The sequence below is a fragment of the Aspergillus vadensis genome (assembly GCF_003184925.1).
Source record: "Aspergillus vadensis CBS 113365 unplaced genomic scaffold BO88scaffold_21, whole genome shotgun sequence".
NCBI lineage: Eukaryota > Fungi > Ascomycota > Eurotiomycetes > Eurotiales > Aspergillaceae > Aspergillus > Aspergillus vadensis.
This window is the reverse complement of record NW_020292059.1, coordinates 538,287-554,897: the sequence shown is the minus strand read 5'-3', so window position 1 is coordinate 554,897 and position 16,611 is coordinate 538,287. Positions and strand designations below refer to the sequence as shown.

Below are 16,611 nucleotides of genomic sequence, written 5' to 3'. Positions count from 1 at the left end.
ATCTAAGTCTAGTAGCTTACCAAGTTCTTAAAAACCATGGAAAGATATCACGTGGCCGGCGTATTCCAACATCTAACTACTCCGTTACTTCATCTCCATTCAAAACTACATAGATAACATTTATCTATCTATCTATAACCACCTATAAACTATATCATTATCCCATAACCCACAACCTCTTCACTCCTACAAGAAATAATACTATATCAACAATGACAGAATACACAACCACCCGCCCTACAAAATCCCTCCTTATTCCCAAGAAACGGCCCCTCAAGACTTCATCCACAACCATTTCCAAGAACTATTCTACAGAGAAATATACACCGAGTCTATATTTCACATCTTCATCTTCATCTACAGAGCAAAACCCTAAATCCAAATCCACGGATAATGATAACGATAAGGAAGCGAGAGCTACAACAACAACAACAGAGTTTAATTTCTCCCTCCCGCCGCAGCCATTTCTGGATCCGGGGTGTTGGGAGAGGATTCGTTCAGTATATTCTTTTTCTTCTTCGAGGTTAGGTGGTGAGAGTAGAAGTGGAAGTGGGAGTGGAAGTGTCATGCAGTTGAATGAGAAGGAGAAAGAGGAAGAGAGAAGACGGAGGAGGGTGAGGGAGGCGGAGTATGGGGGGATGGCTGTTCGGGGGAGGATCAAATGATTCATCCTTTTCTTTTTCTTTGATCGTTCTCTTTATGTATTCGTTGTGGGTCGGTTTACTATAGTGTATGGAGTTGTGGGTACTCATTACTGTGGATACATCTATGTGGTATGTATGATATTTCTCATTGATTTAGGTAAGTAAGATTGGTGGCATCGTGTATGTAGTTGCATAAATCATCAGTAAGTAAGGTGTGGTATGGTATCTTCATCATCATGAATGGACTGGGACCATCCAGTTTTCAAATCAAGAGCAAAAGAACCCAAAACATAACAATAACAGACAGTACAGAATGCATGACTAGTTCCAAACATATGCAAAATTCATCATCATATCGTCGTTGACGCCATCAATCATAGCATAGCATATAGCACAGTCTAAATAACGATAAAGAGAAACATCATGGTCATTCAATCACTGCTGATAGCATCATTCTGGTATTCTCAGCTGCGTGCTCGACTCCATCAGGACCGCCCCGCTGATACTCTGCTTGAGTTTCTCGCGTTTGGCTTCCCGACGGTGTTCCGCATGTCGCTGCCATGTGCGTCTCACGCGTTTGCGGATGTTGCGGACCTTATTCGTTCGGAAGCGAAGCCGCCACCATGACAAGGATCGGAACCGCTGGTGGTGGAGCGATGTCTGTGAGCAAAACGCCTCGGGGCTGAAGACTTGGCTACCTACGAGCGTGCTGCGGTTGGCGAGGTGTCGACTGGCTTGTTCGGGCCGCCGTCTGGCACCCGGGCTGCGAAGCGCAGGACCCTCAAACACAACGCGCTGCTGTGGCATGCCTAGCGAGTTCTTGATCACTAGGTCCGAAGCCTCGGGGTTTGCAATGGGCGAGTGAGGAGCCTCGCGAGGCGACTCCTCCTCTGGTTCCGAGTCTTCCCAGAACCGACGAGGCCGCCAGAAAGGTTGCTGTCGCCCATCGATGTCCTTACCGGCCTTGCGGTTCTTCACCGACGTCAGTGACAATGAGCGGACGAATGAATTGAAAGAGTCAGACCGAGGACGTACCAGCCACGGACGGCGGCCCGGGCCAAACCGACGGCCCCGGCCCTTACTTGGCTCGTTGGTGTAACCTGCCCCGCCCGGCTGACGGTCGGCGTCTGGCACGGGCGTCGGGGGCACGACCTGGCAGATGGGCGGCTTTGGCGGCTGGCGGGGGTTTTTGAGAGGGGACGTCATCTCGTAGCGTTGAGTGGGAGATTCTTCCATTCGGTGTTGGTACAGTTCGGGGTAGTCGGGATGCCCTCGTTGTGTAGACTGAGCCTGCGGGTCGACCAGAAGCAGTGATTCATTGTTATGCGGGAAGAAGACGACAGTCCTCGCCTCACTGACTTCGATCAGGCCGGGCGAAGATGAAGGGATCGAAATTTGTGTGTACGGCATCGATGGTGGGCGCAGATGCGACATATCCTCCACTCCGATGATAATGGACTGCGTCTTGGATGCTTCCACAGCATCATGTGTCTCGCGGGCTGCGGTCTCTGCTTTAGCTAGACGTGGCTGCTCAGCAACTCGATCATGAGCTCCATGATCCGTAGCCATTGCATGGTCCCGCAGGCTCTCCGATGTCAAAGATGTAGTCCGTGAGTTATTTCGACTGGTTGGTGCAGAGAGCGAGGAGCTGCGGGCGGGGATACTCGGTCGGCCAGAGTGGCGACCACGAGATTCCGCCCGCCTCGAGCTGCTCGCAGTCGTGTCGGACGTGCGCTTCTGCCGAGGAGGCTCGCGAGAGCCAGGCCGGCTACCCGATGCGGACGGGCCTTGTCGACTGGAATGGCGCGAGCGGCTTTGCGAGGTATTTCTGCTGGTCGAAGTGGACGACTTGAGAGAGGAGGTTCGTTCCGGGATCACAACCACCGGCACCACATCCACGGTTTGCTGCTGGGTGTTCACACTGGAGGCTCCAGAGAACGAGATTTCCGACGCGATGCTCTTGCGGTCGCTCTCGGTGATCCGACCAGCTTTGTGTACTAGGCGATGTTGCGAGTCCGCGCTGGAAGCGGTTGATGCATGTTCTGGGCTGGGGAAAGGGGAACTAGCCGAACGCAGCGAGCCTCTTTTATCGGTATGACGCAGGGATCTTCGAGTGGACCTTGGAGCGTCGATGATCATTACCTCGACAGTGGACGACGACATGGACACGTCTGACAGCCGGCGAGCGTCGTCGTGCTCCGCAGAGTGAGGCTGGTCCTCCGCACGTGGCCAGCCAATCTCTTCGCGAAACTGTTCAATGGACAAGCCACCCACTGGTTCCTGCGCATCCCGGACAGACTCCCGTAGATTCGAGCGTGCCGGAGGAACTTTGGTGTTCTGTGTCTCCCAACCATTCATATCGTAGCCATGTTCTGTGTCCGCAGGACGGACCTTGGGAACCCCGTTCCTCGTAGACTTCTTCCTGCGTGGCGGCGACACCTTCAGTTCTGCATCATCGTCCATCTTTCGTTGCGCATGGGGCTCCATCACGGACGGTCGGAGACGTTGAGTACGAGGATCAGGAACCGGTGTCGACTCTCCACTCCCTCGGTCATCATAGTCCGCCGGCTCGTCCCTCAACGACCTCTGTCTGGTAGGCAACAACGACTGCGTAGACTGACGAGGAGTTTCCGTCTCTGCATCCGAGATCATTTCATAGGCTGTCCGAAACGACTCGGCGTGCGACGAGGAGGAAGAAGACAGTCCAAAGTGCGACAGTCCCGGACGCGGGGCGGAAGGAGCGACACGCGGGGGAGTCGTTTCAGGCGTGGGTGGATGGGACGGCTTGGAGGTCACCGCCCCGTTCACGGAGTAGGATGAAGTAGCTTTTGGCGTGCTTGTTCCGCTGCTCATGAGGTCTTCGCTCTGAGCAACTCCAGGCGGCGTTAGAGGACGGACGGGAGCGGCTGCCAAAGGGGTGGCATTTGAAGGGCGGCCATGCTGAGGTTGAGGCGTTGCCTCGATGGCTGGAGGGCTCCAGAGGACATTTGGCCTTCGTCGTAGAGACTTGTGGGCCCTCAACTGGGGCGGGTCCAGGTGTCCTGGTGAGGCGAGAGACGTGTTCACGACTTCCAGGCCGGGCATGGTGAGATGGCCCAACTGTCTGGGATGCCCAATTGGCGGACCCGACGGTCGCAGCAATCCGGACAGATATTTGTCACAAGCGATCACAGTGGGTGATTGGCAAGAGAAGCATGACACTTGAGTTGTTTCAATGGAGATTGGTCCCAGCTAATAGCTGACGACGTCGCATCGCCTGTTCACCGCGGCAGTTCGGAGTGTGAGGTTTGAGTTTCAAACAAGAAGATAACGTTTACTACAATGAATAAGAAACCCCCAAAAGAGGTGACCGTTTTGGACAACGGCTACCTTGTACACATTCACTGGATCCTTTTTTTTTACCCTTGTCCTTTGTCTTTCTTTATCTTTCTTTTCTTTTTTCTTTCCTGCCAACCCTGGGACAACGTTTGTTGTAAAAGCGACTGAGCGGCGGCCAGCAAGGGAGGGAAGTGGAGGGACAGCGCAAGGGGAGGAACACGGTAAACTAAGGAATTAATGCCCACCCCAGCGCGTCTTACAAACCAGACCGATGCCAATTTTTCCGGTCAGCAGCAATTATGCTCCTCCAGGGGCATCGACGATTCCAAAAATAGAGAATATGGTCAAGAATTGGGGCCAGGCAAGGCGTGACACGCAGGAGGAGACCCCGTTGGCACAGAAAAGGTCCGAGGAGCGCGACGACGAGGCAAGACAGATGAGTCGCAAAGACATTCCACGTTGCGGATCCAGCGCGCGGTGCACTCAGCGGACCGCCCCAGGTCAATCCGGGATAATGACCGCGATTAAAGTCGTGGGTCGGCTTGGCAAACTACATGGAGGAAAGCAGAGGGGGAAGGATGAGGCCCAAGTATGGCAGGGCTGGCTAATTGATGGTCTGGAGAAGCGCGACCGAATGGAAGTGGAAGAGATGATGAGGGGGAATGGATGGAGGGATTGATTTGTTCGGAGAATCGGCGACGATCCAGTGACTCGCCCTGCAGTTGTCACGGGATGCTCCGAAATGCTATAGGCTCACACTACTATAAGACGGGGGTTACTACAATGCCGTATAGGACCGGGAAGTACCCGAGACATCAAGGTTATTGCTACACAGTACACCAGACGATGCGGTGTCGACACGGTTAAGTAACTTCTCCCAAGTATATATTGACACCGCCGGTTACTGTAGGTTCCTGATCGCGTTGAACAAGGAATTGCATCATCGATGACATGAGTCCCCCTGCAACGTTGGCAGAAATCTCGGGAGTGGCGTGTGTAATCCATGGTCGACTACAGCTGAACCATCCCCCAGACTGGGAACACAGTACATACTAGCTAAAGGACCCGCGATTGTTGTTTGCCGGCGCTGGATCGGATCCGACTTTTGCTGAGAAGCGGAATGGGTAGGCGAGCAGAGCAGCCACTTAAGTAGGCACGGGATGGCCCCCCAGAACGAGGGATTAAACTGCGCATATGATGACATGACGACCAGTGAGAGAAGGAGTCTGACGATGACTCGAACCGAAATAGAGGGCTAGACCCAAGATCTTTGTTGAATAATCAGGACAGAGCTTGTATCTCGCGTTAATCTAATCTACTACGTACTAATGTCATTTCCGATTTGAAATCAGTCATGGGAAGGATTTGATGAAGCCATGACGGGATATGACGCAGTGTGAGATGGTCAGTGAGCAGCCACCAAACGGAAGAGAAATTCGGGAGTAATGAAGCGAGATGAGGGAGAGATTAAGTATGGGGTTAGTTAGTGGGAGCAATGATAGATGATGATGAAGGCGAAAAGGCGATGATGCTAGAGAAAGACTAAACTGACACAGAGAGAGACAATCGGCACGCGAGACTGGCTGAGTCAGCACCCACAGAAAGAGCCAGACTAACCCGAACCGGCAAGTCAGCCTAGGCGAAGATCCCCTTCGACGTCATGGCTGCTTGCAATTCCACCTCCGCTGGCCGATGACGCTCCATGCCGTTCATTCGATTTCCCTTCTCTTTTCTTTTTTGATTTAGATTTGATTTATTTTATTTGATTTTACGCTTCCTCATGCGACGGCATGTGTGCTTGAAATTATAATCTTAATAGCCTCTCCTCCGTCTTCGTCCGCCATATTTTTTCTTCTGATTCCTGCCACGGTGCTCCCTCACGTTGTGCTGCCTGCCTGCAGTCTGTCCAGCTGCCCTCATCCATCCATCATCCATCCATCGATCTGCCCATCGGCCAGCATTTCCCCACCATCCCGTCCTCTCGCTTTCTCTCCGTCTCCATTTCAGCTGAAAGAGAAAGGGAAAGAAGATTAAATTAAAATTAATTTACTCTACGACGATTCTTCTGTGACTGGTGTCCCGTCCATTCTCCAATCCTTTTCATCCATAATTTTCGACAGTGGTTCTTTACTGGGGTGTGTCTTTTTTTGACTGTGCAGCAAGCAGCAGTGATCTCACTCACAGGTAATAAAATACTCATCCCAAAAATACCCTCCCCTCTCCTCTTTGCTCCTCCCACCCCTTTTTTGTGTGTGTCCATTTTCTTTGTTCAGTCCTGCCACCTTGTAATTTAATTTGACAAATCCCGATCGATCATCTTCCCGAAACGTCATCGTCTTGTCTTTTTGAAGTTATTCTAGCATTGCTCACGCACATCTTTCCTTAAGTGACTGTATTTCCCAACTGACACTAACGGACATTTACAGTTTAGGCCTTGGCGGGGTAAAAAAGCACCAGCAGCTAAATTAGACACAGTTTAACCCAAAAAAAGACAAAAACGAAAAAAACAGAGACACAGAGAATCTTGGTTCCTTCCCAATCACATTTCATCATCTGGCTTTCATTTCTTCTTCCTCGTCCTACTGACCTTGCCTGACTCCTACTACTTACTTCCCTCCCTTTTTCCTCCTCCCCCCTACTACTTACTTCTCTTCACTTTCCTTTTTCCTCATTCCCTGTCCCTTTCTTTCCCTTTTTTCCCATTGTAATCCCCCACTTCCCCTTCCCTCCCTCTCTCTCCCCCTTACTCAGCACACACACACCATGAGTACCATACAAAGTCTTAAGAATTTCATACGTCATGGCAAACAAGCCCGCCTGGTGACGCCGCATGCCGAACCCACCACCAATGTCTCTCCCATTCATGCCGAACAACAACGTCAACCCCAGGGCTCCTACCCCCCCGCTGCTGGCAACCTGGATGCCATTGACAGCAAATTGGGCAACGGCCAGGCTCAGCCGTCCCAGAAGAATTCCGACCAGACCCGCCGCGCGCGCGAGGCCGAACTCGAGCAGATTATCGCAGAGGAAAAGAGCAGTCGCAACAAGATGCCCCGATACCCCGGCCTCGAACGTTATACCCTCGTCGAGAAGATGGGCGATGGCGCTTTCAGTAACGTCTATCGCGCCAGGGATAGCACCGGCGAATATGGCGACGTGGCCATCAAAGTCGTTCGGAAGTTTGAAATGAATAGTAATCAGGTAGGAACTGCGACCACACACTCATTTCCCTTGGTTGTGTCATGGTTTATATGCGCACTCTGGTTATTTCTCTTCATGCTGCTCTCTGTGTTTTCTGATTTGCTGGTTTGCCTTGTTTCCTCTTTACATCTCTCTCTTTCTCTTTTTGAGTCATTTCGCCAATCTCTTGTCAATAGTCATCCGCCCATCTACATCCCGGGTTGAAGAAGAAACCCAAAGCTACAGAGGTGCGCAATCCCTCTGGGATGATCTATCATGAGTCACCCATCCAAGTCGCATGGGTCGCCTGATACCCTGCCCTTGCAATGTCTTCTTTTCTTCGCCTTCCCTTGCTACCAATGACTCCAGAAATGTTCGCTCGAGCTAATGACTCATTTGTTTCTTAGCGTGCCAATATCCTGAAAGAGGTCCAGATTATGCGCCAGCTAGATCACCCGAATATCGTCAAACTCGTACAGTTTTCCGAGTCGCGCCAATATTACTACATCGTGCTGGAACTCTGCCCTGGTGGCGAGTTGTTCCATCAGATCGTGCGATTGACCTACTTCAGCGAAGACCTTAGTCGTCACGTCATTCTTCAAGTCGCCAAGGCCATTGAGTATCTTCATGAGACATCCGGTGTCGTGCATCGGTAAGGCCTGACCTCCTACGCGCTCTTGTCCGCCCCCTCTGGCTTTGCTGACTTTTTGCGACAGTGACATCAAACCCGAAAACCTTCTCTTCTACCCCATCGACTTCATCCCGAGTAAAAACCCCAAACCTCGTCAACCTGGGGACGAGGACAAGGTCGATGAAGGCGAATTCATTCCTGGAAAAGGCGCTGGTGGCATTGGTGTGATTAAGATCGCTGATTTTGGTTTGTCCAAGGTCATCTGGGACAGCCAAACTATGACGCCCTGTGGAACTGTCGGCTACACCGCGCCCGAAATTGTCAAGGATGAGAGATACTCGAAGAGTGTTGATATGTGGGCCCTGGGATGCGTTCTCTATACCCTCCTCTGTGGCTTCCCGCCTTTCTATGATGAGAGCATTCAAGTCCTCACCGAGAAGGTTGCGCGTGGCCAATATACCTTCCTGTCGCCGTGGTGGGACGATATTTCCAAGTCGGCGCAGGATTTGATCTCCCATCTTTTGACGGTTGACCCGGAGAAGCGGTACACGATCAAGCAATTTTTGGAGCACCCGTGGATTCGTCAGACCGACGAAGCAACCGAAGCAGCTGCAGATGCTCCGCCTCTGGCAACCCCGCTGACCACCCGCAAGACACAACAACTGGACGCCTTCGCGGCCGACCAAGCGCCCTATGCCCCGGCCAGCGCCCGTCTCCTGGACCCAGCTTCTGCCGGCCTCGAGCGTCCCATGGACTTCCGCTCTCCTGGCGCGATCAACCTGCGCGAGGTCTTCGACGTGGGCTATGCCGTTCACCGGCAGGAAGAGGAAGGCAAGCGGCGCAAGAACTTCCGCCAAGGGTATCGTGGTGCGAACCCGTCTACGGCATTCCAGTCAGCGCTTAACCCGTTGAACGAAGACTACGACGAGGCCGAAGAGATAACCTACCAACCCCTTCCTCGGGAAGATTTCCCTCCGGCTAAGATTCCCAAAGCCTCCCAGCAAGCAAGTGATGTAGCGGCCATGGAAGCAAAACTCCGATCGACGAACCTGGGAGCGCCCAGCCACGCCGCGCAAGCGCGCCAAGCGCACCAGCCTCGACAGCAGCAAGGATATGGTCAGCACAGTGCCAAGGTGGCAGCCGCTGCAAAGCAGAGCATTGCGCGGGGTGCGCGGGAGCCCTTCGAGCTGAGTCTCGACAACGCCACATTATTAGAAAAGAGAGGTCGACGACAACAGGGCCAGGTTGCTTAAGCCTCTCCCTTTCCCAAACCCTCTCTCTTCATCTCCCAAGATCCACAACACTACCTGACGACTCGAGAGCCACAGGCTACGAACTCCCCTTGCTTATGAGTTTCTTGATCTGATGACCTAACCCTTATTCCCCCTTCCCCTTATTCGAACGTTGGACAGGATCCCTGGGTGGCTACACACGAACTCGATCGGTCGCATTTATTCTGGGTGTTTTCTTTTATCGTTGCTATTTTCTTCTTCTTTTACCTCTTCCTTTCATGGCTGGTAATTCTTTTCTTTTACTCATGTTTTAGCTGTATTCGGGTTCTGGGCACAGCATATGGTATGGTCCCTTTTCTTCTCACATTTGTACTGATTGTCGCTGGGCTGTTTTGTTCGATGAATGTCATTACGCGCGTGTCATTTTCTCCGGGGCTATACATTTACATGCTTTGATGCTTCAAATGCACATACATACATATTTGCGAAAGGAGCACATTCGTGGCATGGATTTTCTTCACGATGCGTGGTGGGCTAAATCTATGGATATCACTGCAACTGCTTCCTTTTTCTTCTCGGGGTAGTCCGGCGTATGTACGTTTTGCTCTCTTTCTTTCGTAACTAAAAGCGATTCCTGGTCGATCTATGTTAGTATTCCTAGATGACCGATACGGATGAACATGATCATTTAATCATGTCTGTTACTGTAGAATTATGCCTTGAGCCTACATTTTCAACTTCACCCCAGTAGTACTACATAGTGCCTTAACAGACAGTTTGGTTTTTCCAAACTGTCTGTTTAGTTGTCTGCATGTATGCAGTATCATCACCCTTTTGCCAAAAGAAAAAAAAAATCAAATATGTTCCCCACCATAGGAGTAGTAAAATGAAGACACTATCAATAATAGCAGTACTAGTGACAACCTAAATAGTATACTCATCTAAACTGTAATCAAAATAAACATAACTAGTTTCATTTCACTCCTTATGCTATCATGCTCCTTTTTTTTTTTTTTTTTTTTTTTTTTGCTTCTTTTGAAGCTATATACGGCTAACCAAAAGAAAAAACGTCATGACATCCACGTCATACAACAGGAATATCAACACATGAAGAGTAGTACAACCGAACGAGTCAGTAGACGGAACAAATCAATCAAGCGCGCATGTATACATATAACCACCAGGCACTATGTGCAATCCCGTTGTCCATGCAAGCCATTCAAAACATGGGTATCATGCATCGTTTCAATATGCTCGCTTACCCAAGAAGCTGAGACATGAGCGTATGAACATAACCAGCCGTTATGGTGTAGATAATAATGAAAAGAATATATAAATACTTGCCTCCCCGTTTTCTCTTTTATGTTGTCATCATTTACAGCGTCTGCTTTCCCCGGGTTTCAATGGGGAGAAGACACATGGCCACGAATGCGGCCAGAATCAATCCACCAGATGCGTAGATAGGAGCATCTGGGTTGGAACTTCCGCCGTAGATGGCCACGAGAGGCGCACACAGTCCCGCAATGCGGTTAAGGCAGCTGGAAATGCCAGTGGCCGTGCCGCGGTTCGGAGCCGGGAAGACCTCGGGAGTGTAGGCGTACAAGACGCCGTACATGATGTTCTGGAAGAAAGCCTCGAGGCAGGAGCAAAGCAGTTGGATGTTGGAGTTGGTCGAGGCCGTGAAGCAGAAGAGCAGCACTCCGGTAATCAAGGTGGAGATAACCATCGTACCCTTACGGCCGACATACTTGATCTCAACAGTGTAGCAGGCCAGGATCGACCCCGGGACACCGACAATCGAAGTGATGGCATAGTTCCGGTAGGCGATGTATGTAGAGCTGGAGCTGGAGCCACCTGCACGCTCGAGGTATTGGGGGAGGAAGGCATTGAACAAGGGATATCCCATTCCAATCGTGGCCCAGCAGAACCAGAGGAGAACGGCTAAAAGTTGGCTAGTTAGCCTAGGTTAAGGAAAACGACGTGTTGCGTTGAACACATACTGGAGAAACCAAGCTTCTTGGAGGAAAAGAGGGGTCCAATGCGCTCCAAGGAAAATTTGGACAAATTCCTCCGCACGATTTCAGCAAAGCTGAGCTTTTCCTCTGCCACATCCTCAGGATAACCACCAATTTCGTTGAGGATTTCCTCAGTCAGCCAGGTCTTGGTTCGGTTCTTGTGGGCAATGCCGTGGACGGAAGCAACGGCATCGCTCTGACGGCCGCGTGCAAGCAAATACTTGGGCGACTCGTATAGATGGAAGAGGAAGAAGCGGCAGATGAACATGGCAAAAGTAAGGGCACCCAGCGTGTAGCACAAGTATCGCCACCCCATGTTGCTCTGCTTAGTGCAGCAAGCCTCTCCGCTGGCAACGTTACCACAAGCAGGCAGATCGCTGCTGCAGCTGTAGTTCGGAATGAACGCCCATGCGAGTAGACTGATAATTACTCATTAGCCAAGGTCTCAAAATAATAGATGAGGATGACATACCTGGAGACTAGTTGGCCGAGAGGCCACCAGACACTCAGCATTGTCAGAAGGTTTCCCGAAGCAAAAGGCAGGAATTCCAAAAACAGAGCCCCATCGACAGGCAAGTTACCGCCTACACCAAGACCCAAGCAAGCATACAGGGCACAGGCTCTAGCATGAGACATTAGCAAGCGTCGACTTCGCAGACTACAAAAGGGACGCACCCGATCCAAGTTGGGGCACCACCGGCGGCGATGCCAAAGACACCGCAAATGAATAGTGTCATATTGAAAGCCGGGCGACGGCCGATGATATCGGACGCGATACCCCAGAAAGATGCACCAATGCAAAGACCCAAGAACAAGGAGCATGTTGTGAATCGGACCCATGTAGTAGAAACCCCGAACTCCGAGGCAATCGGGGTTAGTGTCAATGCAACACCCTTTTAGCGGTTAGTAAATCAGCCATAAAAGACGACATCTTTGCCAAAATCAAGTTATCTATCTCACCTGCAACCAGAGACTGGAGTAGACCACCGTTAGCTGATATATAAGTAATGCGCACGAGGGAACTACTTACTTGTCTGCTAGCCAACCAAAACCACAGAGCGCAAAAAGTTGCCACTGGTAACGGCCCATGCCAATATCCTGGATGGCTCTATTGATGAGTTTTGCCTTGCCTATATAGAAAACCACAATCAGATCTCGGACTTTCGAAGTGCCCAGGCACAGGGCTAATCATTCTTTGGAAGTTTCAGGAAAGCAAGGAAGCAGAGCAGGGAAAAAGGACAGTAGCCGCCCCATGGGGCAACATCAGAACATACGGTCATACGCAGTGTCTTTGCCTGATGTCGCAACATCCGCCTCAACTTCAGCGCGAAGGGCCTCAATGGTTAGGGTGTTGTAATTGTGGACAGACCCTACGCCGGCTTCCGAGGAGGGAGCCCTATCCAAGCTCCTATTGTCAGTCTTCTCATCAGGGCGGTCGGTTTTTTCTAGTTCAGGGTTCGGCTTGTGATGCGGAGGGGCTTCGGACAGGGGGACCACGACCCCAGGGAAGTCGTGGTCATTTTTCCGGAAAGGGTTGACTCCGAAAGGCATGGTTGCTGGACTTTAGTGACGATGTCGCATGCGAGGGCAACTTTCGATATGGGCTGTGGCACCGGGGGTAAATTGGGAGAGTAGGATCGATGGTCTGCTTTGACGGGCTTCAACGTGAGTCGAACTACTTGTCGCTATGGTCTGCAAGGGAATTTCTCTATCGATTTCCAGGATGCTCAAAAAGCTAGGGGCCACCGATGGCTTCGCAATTGTCGCTAGGGTCAGATACAGTAGGCGCAATGGCTGTATAACCGTAACAGGTTGGTGCTAGGGACAGGCTGAACAGGAACCGATACTCGGGGGCCGATAAAAAGGTGCTCAGGGATTTCAGTGGCCGGATATTCGTGGGTCTTATGTCGAGGCTATTGAGCGCACGTCGTACAGCTGAAATCGAGCAGACGGTTTTCGCCTTTGCTGGAGCAGGTTTGAAATATATCCAAAAGGAGTCAATGGTATATAAAGTAATGCCAGGGGTAAAAAAGCTAGGGACGCTGAGAACTGCAGCTCAGTCGACCTATAGACGACAGGGACGGAGAATGAAGAGGTAAGTATAAGAGGGCAAGGAACCGTGATGGTTCCGACTGACAGATCGAATGAATCGAATCTTCTTCCCGGAGCGATGAGATGGCGCACGGAGTAGAGGATCAATCGATTGCACTCGCTGTCGTCTTCAAGCCGACTCTTTTAAAAAATGCAACGGTAGAGGGGGGAAAGAGTTGCGGGGAGAGGGGTGGGTAGTATATGAGGTGGTAGAGAAGAGTGAGGGTAAGCACAGGAAAGAACCAAAGTTTGGGAATGAGGAGAGGAAAGCTGAGGTCTATATACGCATCCAGCTTTGGACTGAAAGCTAACATGAAAAAGGAAAAAAAGACTGCATCGTAGAAATTCCCATCGCAAATCACTGTCTCTTCCCTCTTCCCTCTTTCCTATTTTTCTTTTTACTTTTTCTGTCTGCTGCTACGATACTTGGGGTGGTATGGGTCCGTCCCTGTAAATTAAATTAGTGCTTTTTGCAAACGCCGGGAAGTGGCAAGTGCCAACGACTTACAGAGTAGTCTCCTAGAAGAGATGTAATGCAATTGGTCGGCAAAACTTTTTCAATACCTTGGCAGCTGTAAAATCAATGCATATTTCACTTCACCCATCTCCCTCTTGAGTATATCGAACGCTGGCATAATATTATCTTCGGAGGGGCGTAAATATGCTTTCGCATGACTCTTCGGATGCAAATACTGTGATACGCGTACTGATCCCGTACGGCCCCCCATACTTTGGCCGGACTCAGGCTAGCGCGGGGCGATGGAACCACACCGGCCGAAACCGAAGTCCAATCTCGACAATGCTGATTGGACCGTCTATACCTTGGTAGGGTGTCTTGGCATTGACGGCGGACGCCATGGCCCTTGGCAGATGCAGACTGCAGCGATACCCCGGCGACAATCGACTTGACGATTGGAGCAATGTCTTACCAGAAGAGATGATATGATAGGGAATATGTAGGGCTTATCTTTCGCAGAACTCAGCAGAGATAGGAGTACTCGATTGCCACAAAGAAGAGCGGGAAAAAAGCTGTTTCGAAGCGGCAAACCTATAGCTCTGACTTCTCGGTATGCAATAAATGCTGCACAGCACTTTTTTTTTTTCCCTCTTCACCACCGGAAAAGGGTGCACTAGGAAAGCCACTTTTACCCTAACCCACTTCGCGGCGGTGGCCAGCAACGTTGACTGGATGCTAGAATCGAGGATTCCTCGGGAGGTGCCAGATCTTCCAAGCAATGAGACAACTGGGCTGGCATTCATCTCCGCAACGTGCGTTGGTTCATCCCAACGCAAGGGAGGCTCTCCATGGTGCCGGCCGAGGCGCATGGTCAGAATTTGGGGTAATGATGCCATCCGAAGAAGCTTAACTCGGCGTCATCAGTAAACATGTCCTCCAAGCGGTTCAGGACAGTGTGTACACAAAGAATAAGTCGTTCTGGGACTAGGATTTTCTCACATGAGCACAAACGACTCGATCCACGTGCCAGATTTGCCCGATATTCTTCTACGTCATCGCCATACTTCTGTATGACGCTAACCCTGACTGGGACTAGTCAAAGTTACCTGACAACATCGGTACCGGGCAGAGAGATCTTACAATTTAGGATGCCATGGCCACTAAGGCACTCCGTTGGCGCAGTTGAAACCTGATTTGGTATGTGAGAATCCCGCCTTCCTGGTCTCCCAAATTTCGAAACCACTGGGGACTGGTGGACTTCGTTGTACCATAAGGATAGAGGCCTGAAGTTCATGTCCCACAGACACGAATATCTTACATCCGATCTGCACTCTGAAGATGGTAACCGTAAGCCACGAGCGCAGCCGCACCTGAAAACTTACCCGTCCAGCATGCATGTAGGAACGTACTAGGAGTCGCCGACACAAGACACCATGATGAAGTAGGTTTAGAATCCCAAGACGACCGGCCTTTCCCAGACGGGCATGGCACGGCAGAGGCCTGAGCATGAGGTCGCCAGTCCAATCCCAGCAAGGATCATCGTTACACTGGTCCGTCACCACTTCCGCAACCGTTTCTTAGATACCCGTTTCCCTGGCCATCCAATCATCACCCAGCAAGCAAGTCCTAGTAATTTCCTACAGACGGGCATCCCTAATGGGGCCACGGGCCACCAATGGCTTTGGCTCAGAGGCAGAGTGGTAGTAATACTACTAAGTACTTCTAGTCACGCAAATGGCTCCCTAATTTACCTACCGGGCCAACCACAGGGAGTTCCCTCTCAACAAAAGGGTGACCTGCCAAATGGGGGCCAAGACCAGCAGTCGTAAAATACAACCTACGGCTGTCCACTCATAAGCGATTTCTCTGCCGTCAAAGTCCGCTCACTATTGCCCTTTTGGCCATGGTCAGTTTTCGGGCCATCTTGTTTTCCGCGGGAAGGTACGCCGGTGGTACCATCGCGCCATAAGCTGGAGGACTAGAGAGAAACCGTAGGCCAAGTTCATGCTTATGCTTCAAACCCGGTTGCCTCACTTCATGGTTGGGCTGGACCATGAAATCCTATCGACTGCACCAGGACACCCACTAAACAGATAGTCGCCGAGATCGAACCCCTCATTTCTCTCTATCTCCGGCTGATGAATGTATCTCCAACACACGCGGCGGCGACAGACGATGGCTTGAGCACTGCGTTCGACAAAACAAGACGGGAAAGTTTCCAAACTAAGCGGACTGCAGACGAGTTGAGTCGGCAATGAAGATCCAGTTCGTAGAGATCTCATGTACCAGTAGCTTATGGAAAGACTATCAAAGTGCGGAGACGGTCTCGGGACAGTTTTTCTCTATCGGGACATATTATCCAGCTTCATATCGAAATCTCTCGGCGCCACTTCCAACGCAATCCGAAAGGAGGCGAGCGAGAACGTGCTCTTCGAATGGTTGTTCGTGGATTTATCCCCTCCGCTTCTTCATTCAGACGCAAAACGTTGGGACTCCCGTGAGCCATTTCTTTGAAGACTAGTGGTTCTGTCACAAGTTTAGCGGACTTGGAGCAATCAGGTACTGATCAAAATAATGAAGCCCTGAGCAGCTGCGCGTTCTCCGCAGAGCCATGAGCTTCTGGACTTAAGGAGGATTAGTTGACGTCAGTCGAACACTAGCCGGGTCTTGGTGCATGAGAGTACATTATCTCATCTTGTCACAAAGGTTGACTTGTCCGCAGTGGTTTTGGCCAGCTCCAACTTCGGGGTAAACGCTCCTCCTAGCCGACTGGTGTTGTAGTTTGGGAGATAGATACCCTTTGACACCGCCACAGATGGAGGAGGTAATGAATGGCCCTCGGAACCGGATAATGGATATTCCCGGCGGCCAGCGACACGTGATCGGCGACCGAGCATCGAGGGGCTGCGCAGTGCGCGCCTGAGCCTTTGGTGCGCGCTCCCTTTAAGGCCAATATGCCAAAACAATACTCCGCATCATAACTCTGACTACCTCCTGGCTATGTACTGCGCCACATGCCAATGTGGGGGGTAGACATCACATA

At 51.0% G+C, this 16,611-nt stretch overlaps 7 protein-coding genes across 7 annotated transcripts; 3 read left to right on the top strand and 4 right to left on the bottom strand.

Moving 5' to 3' along the window:
- Nucleotides 1-89: 89 nt before the first annotated feature.
- On the top strand, nucleotides 90-926 carry BO88DRAFT_406912 (uncharacterized protein). Its single transcript, XM_025707279.1, has one exon. The coding sequence runs from the start codon at nucleotides 213-215 to the stop codon at nucleotides 663-665; it is 453 nt and encodes a 150-aa protein (XP_025560237.1). The 5' UTR covers nucleotides 90-212; the 3' UTR covers nucleotides 666-926.
- On the bottom strand, nucleotides 883-3,981 carry BO88DRAFT_118950 (uncharacterized protein). Its single transcript, XM_025701329.1, has one exon. It carries the CDS (start codon nucleotides 3,726-3,728, stop codon nucleotides 1,095-1,097), a length of 2,634 nt encoding a protein of 877 aa, XP_025560236.1. The 5' UTR covers nucleotides 3,729-3,981; the 3' UTR covers nucleotides 883-1,094.
- Nucleotides 3,982-4,302: 321 nt separating this feature from the next.
- BO88DRAFT_417712 (uncharacterized protein) lies at nucleotides 4,303-4,641 on the top strand (the record flags this gene model as incomplete). Its single annotated transcript, XM_025708314.1, has 1 exon — nucleotides 4,303-4,641. One exon carries the CDS (start codon nucleotides 4,303-4,305, stop codon nucleotides 4,639-4,641), a length of 339 nt encoding a protein of 112 aa, XP_025560235.1.
- A 2,084-nt stretch (nucleotides 4,642-6,725) lies between these two features.
- BO88DRAFT_417711 (serine/threonine-protein kinase) lies at nucleotides 6,726-9,026 on the top strand (the record flags this gene model as incomplete). Its single annotated transcript, XM_025708313.1, has 4 exons — nucleotides 6,726-7,163; nucleotides 7,340-7,390; nucleotides 7,550-7,794; nucleotides 7,859-9,026. The coding sequence occupies 4 exons, from the start codon at nucleotides 6,726-6,728 to the stop codon at nucleotides 9,024-9,026; spliced, it is 1,902 nt and encodes a 633-aa protein (XP_025560234.1).
- Nucleotides 9,027-10,007: 981 nt separating this feature from the next.
- BO88DRAFT_406908 (putative sugar transporter) lies at nucleotides 10,008-11,915 on the bottom strand. Its single transcript, XM_025707278.1, has 4 exons — nucleotides 11,696-11,915; nucleotides 11,493-11,642; nucleotides 11,006-11,439; nucleotides 10,008-10,946 (listed from the first exon to the last, which is right to left on the bottom strand). The coding sequence occupies exons 1-4, from the start codon at nucleotides 11,755-11,757 to the stop codon at nucleotides 10,381-10,383; spliced, it is 1,212 nt and encodes a 403-aa protein (XP_025560233.1). The 5' UTR covers nucleotides 11,758-11,915; the 3' UTR covers nucleotides 10,008-10,380.
- Nucleotides 11,865-12,747, bottom strand: BO88DRAFT_118849 (uncharacterized protein). Its single transcript, XM_025701327.1, has 3 exons — nucleotides 12,295-12,747; nucleotides 12,051-12,150; nucleotides 11,865-11,993 (listed from the first exon to the last, which is right to left on the bottom strand). The coding sequence occupies exons 1-3, from the start codon at nucleotides 12,569-12,571 to the stop codon at nucleotides 11,972-11,974; spliced, it is 399 nt and encodes a 132-aa protein (XP_025560232.1). The 5' UTR covers nucleotides 12,572-12,747; the 3' UTR covers nucleotides 11,865-11,971.
- Nucleotides 12,748-16,141: 3,394 nt separating this feature from the next.
- On the bottom strand, nucleotides 16,142-16,609 carry BO88DRAFT_118938 (uncharacterized protein). Its single transcript, XM_025701328.1, has 2 exons — nucleotides 16,253-16,609; nucleotides 16,142-16,187 (listed from the first exon to the last, which is right to left on the bottom strand). Exon 1 carries the CDS (start codon nucleotides 16,463-16,465, stop codon nucleotides 16,259-16,261), a length of 207 nt encoding a protein of 68 aa, XP_025560231.1. The 5' UTR covers nucleotides 16,466-16,609; the 3' UTR covers nucleotides 16,142-16,187; nucleotides 16,253-16,258.
- Between the last annotated feature and the right edge of the window lie 2 nt (nucleotides 16,610-16,611).

Coding starts and splice junctions, on each gene's coding strand:
- BO88DRAFT_406912 (XM_025707279.1), top strand. CDS start 213: ATGACAGAATACACAACCACCCGCCCTACAAAATCCCTCCTTATTCCC.
- BO88DRAFT_118950 (XM_025701329.1), bottom strand. CDS start 3,728: ATGCCCGGCCTGGAAGTCGTGAACACGTCTCTCGCCTCACCAGGACAC.
- BO88DRAFT_406908 (XM_025707278.1), bottom strand. CDS start 11,757: ATGACACTATTCATTTGCGGTGTCTTTGGCATCGCCGCCGGTGGTGCC. Junction 11,643..11,695: donor GGTGCCCCAACTTGGATCGG/GTGCGTCCCTTT, acceptor GTCTCATGCTAG/AGCCTGTGCCCTGTATGCTT. Junction 10,947..11,005: donor CAAGAAGCTTGGTTTCTCCA/GTATGTGTTCAA, acceptor GCCAACTTTTAG/CCGTTCTCCTCTGGTTCTGC.
- BO88DRAFT_118849 (XM_025701327.1), bottom strand. CDS start 12,571: ATGCCTTTCGGAGTCAACCCTTTCCGGAAAAATGACCACGACTTCCCT. Junction 12,151..12,294: donor CAAAGACACTGCGTATGACC/GTATGTTCTGAT, acceptor TTTTCTATATAG/GCAAGGCAAAACTCATCAAT. Junction 11,994..12,050: donor TTTGGTTGGCTAGCAGACAA/GTAAGTAGTTCC, acceptor GGTCTACTCCAG/TCTCTGGTTGCAGGTGAGAT.
- BO88DRAFT_118938 (XM_025701328.1), bottom strand. CDS start 16,465: ATGCTCGGTCGCCGATCACGTGTCGCTGGCCGCCGGGAATATCCATTA.